Consider the following 3,347-nt stretch of genomic DNA (forward strand, 5'->3'; position numbering starts at 1 on the left):
GTATGTATGAATATATATATATATATATATATATATATATATATATATATATTCCCTATCTCCAAGAAATTAATTTTAAGAACTTTAACTCATTACAAAAACAACGTACTAGCTCTTTAAGACGACAGGTGGAAGGCAGAGTGTAGAGGCCCATGCCTGTAAACCCAGCTACTCAGGAGGCTGAAGCAAGAGGATCTCAATTTCAAGGCCAGACTAGACAACTTATACTATATAAAATAATATACATTTTATTATTATATAATTTTAAAAGGGCTGGGGATGTATGTAGCTCAGGGGTAGAATACTTGCCCAGTATGTGGAGGTCCTGGGTTCAATCTCCAGCAATAAAAAATAATAATAATAATAATAGTAAAATAAATAAAATCAGAGTAGAAAAATGGAAGTGGTAAGGACATAATGACATGGAATCTGGTCATCATGCAAAGTTTTACAAAGTTATTGGAATCTCTTGACCTTGGGATATTTAAAACTGTAGTTGAAAATAAAGGCAGTAGATATTATATGTAGCACACATAGTATATATTATGTGTGTGTGTGTGTGTGTGTGTGTACATACACGCATGCATGTGAATGACCCTCTTATGCTGCAGTATATGCAGAGGAAAGTGACAGGGTAAAATGGAGCAAGAGCCTTTGCAATCAGGAGAAAGATTCACTCTATAATCTTCCTCACTTGCCAAAATACTTTAAAAAATACTTTGGAATCAACATTTCATCTTCAAATTAGGGGTTCTGAAAATTAATAGGTTGTAGCAATGAGAAAGTTATTCATTCTGCCTTTTTTGGCAAGAACAATATTTTAAAATATGTGCTTTGGTTGTAAAGACATAGCTAACAAGAGAAAGAAATGTGGGCACAAACTGGAGAAATAAAATAACCCTCACAGTTGGCCCATTGCTGTCACTTCAAGTGCCCAAGAAGATTCTCAAGAAATATGTGAATATGTAAGGATTATGTACCTTCAATAATCCTTCTGCAGTTGTTCAAGTAGCATGAGAAAATAATCACTTAATTTCATTAATTATACCACAAAGATGTGGCAATACCTTTAGAAAGACTCAGCCTTCTTCTAATATAGAGCCAAACACAATACAGAGTTACGAAATCATTGCTGATAAATACCTTTGTGTAGGATACAAAAGATGGGAGTGGAAAGATGAGCACATTTCCAAGCTCAATGATTATCTTGAATCACACTATGCTTTCCAGGGGTTTAATGTATACAAATTTCTCACAGAAACCCTACACATTAGGAGCAAGCAAGGACAAACAAGGAATTCTCAGTTTTCTAAAACCTAAATACTAAAAAGAAAAGGGTATGAAATGATCCACATTCACAGATTTCCTAAAGCAGACCAAACTCCACACAGAATGTCCCCATATTTCTTCCCTTCATCCTCCTTCTATCCTCAACATTCAAATAGAAAATGCTGAGTTTAATTTGTTTCCTAAAATTATGTGGAACAAACACCACTGATGGAAAATTACAGTTGGATGACTTGACTTTTCAAAGTTTATGAATGAGGGAAGTTACTTAACTACATTGCTGGAATTTTTCCACTCTCATTTCAATTCAAAGTCGCAGTGTTTATTCTTCTGTCAACATCCAGTGCCCTCCCCTCACACCTAAGTCACCTTCAGACCAGTTCAAGGTTTCAGTCCAAAAAGTTACCAAAAGCTGATTTCTTAGACCTAGCCATTGTCTTAGTGGGCAACGCTACTCACGTTTCACATTCCTTTAGTTAGTGTCAGAAATGTGACATTTAAAGTTTATTCTTTCCATTTTTCCTACATATGTGTGTTTCTTCAAGGGAAGATTTTATTTAAAAATACTATTTACTCTGGTATCCTTGAATATATTGTTTTTCTCATGAAATAATCTCTAAATTGAAATGTAATTTTAAATACCTTGAATAAACGGGCACGTGGTATCAATATCTCCAAAATGACTGCAAAATGCAGCAATTTTCTAACAAGTGCTTGTACCTGATGGACTTGGCTTGAAACACTTCTTTTCTTTTGTCCCATTTTAAAAGTCAAATTGGGGTTGGGGGTGTAGTTCTGTGGTGAAGCGCAGATGAGTACGGCCCTGGGTTCCATCCCCAGGACCCCCCAAAATCAAACACTTTCATCCAGGAGAATAAGAGCTAAGAGTCTCGGTCACTTCTACAGATACACGTGGCCTGGAGATGATCTCCTTTTCAGCAAGAAAGAATGGAACAGAAAATCCTGTCTACTTGTCTGAGAGGCGCAGCTGGAAAAGCAACATCCCTTCAGTGAATGACCTCACTATATCTTGGGACCTCAGAATATCATCCCCGCGGAAAATACTACGTGCCCCAACTGCACTCCAGGGCTGGATTCTGCCCAGAGAAAGTATCCCTCCAGGTGAGCTTTTTCTCCTCCACTTGCCCTTCCTACACACACACACACACACACACACACTACACTGGCTGTCCAGGTATGTGTCGCGCATCCCTATTCAAGCACCCCCAAATAAATGTACCAGAGGACCTGGCCCAGCTCAGCGCCCCGCGCTCTGGGCTGTGCCTGCAGAGACATCCCCCGCCAGCCGGAGCCGATGTAGGCTGGTCCTCTGGGATGGGCAGTCCCCAAACCGGGTGGGCGCGCGCTGAGGAGTTCTGGGGACGTCAGCGAGAGTGCCAGGGTAGGGCAGCGCCAACCTAAATTAGGCAGTAAGAGGCAAGACAGGCAAAACTTAACAAGTCCCCCAAACTGCCACTTCTTCGCTCCAGCTAAGTCACTGGAGGAGGCCAATGCACATAAGAGCGGCGGTCGCCGCGCGACGCAGAACAGGGGATGGCAAACTCATTTGCAAAGAAGAGCATTCAAAGTCACTCACCTCCACCCATCTCTGAGCCTCCGCGAACGCTACAGAGCAGTCGGCCTCTGCATCCTCCATCCCTTCCATGGCTACGGCAAAAGAGGGAGAGACTCAGTGGGTGCGTGGAGTGGCTGGGATGCCCTCACGTGTCTCGGCCCAGCGTCTGGGAGGGGACGCGAACTGGCGTCCCAGCCTCTGCTCCGGCTGCGAAACTCCCGGTTCTTTGCCCCTTTGTTCGACTTTGTAGTTTTAAGTTTTCGAAATCTACAAGAACTTGTAGACGTTGCTGTCGCAAAAGTACAAGGGGACCCGAGCAGGCGCACGAGCGTAAGAAGCGGACCACGAGCAGCACCAGCCCAGTCCACAGTTTAGACTTCAAAAGTCGCAGCGAAGCCGCCGCCCTCCTCGCAGTGGCCCCGCCCCGCCCCACCCCAAACGCCCCACCCCCCGGCCTGCCGGGGTCGCCGCTTCCGTCCCCCCA

General features: G+C 43.2%; 1 protein-coding gene across 8 annotated transcripts in view; it reads right to left on the reverse strand.

The window, feature by feature from the left end:
- Positions 1 to 3,347, reverse strand: part of Lmo7 (LIM domain 7) — a 217,411-nt gene that overhangs the window by 213,844 nt on the left and 220 nt on the right. For all 8 annotated transcript variants that reach the window (XM_048801284.1, XM_048801288.1, XM_048801285.1 and 5 more), the window contains exon 2: positions 2,885 to 2,955. In XM_048801284.1, coding sequence (XP_048657241.1) covers positions 2,885 to 2,953 — 69 coding nt within the window. In that variant the 5' untranslated portion in view covers positions 2,954 to 2,955. The remainder of the gene's footprint in view (positions 1 to 2,884; positions 2,956 to 3,347) is intronic.

Source organism: Marmota marmota, unplaced genomic scaffold, assembly GCF_001458135.2.
Source record: "Marmota marmota marmota unplaced genomic scaffold, marMar, whole genome shotgun sequence".
NCBI lineage: Eukaryota > Metazoa > Chordata > Mammalia > Rodentia > Sciuridae > Marmota > Marmota marmota.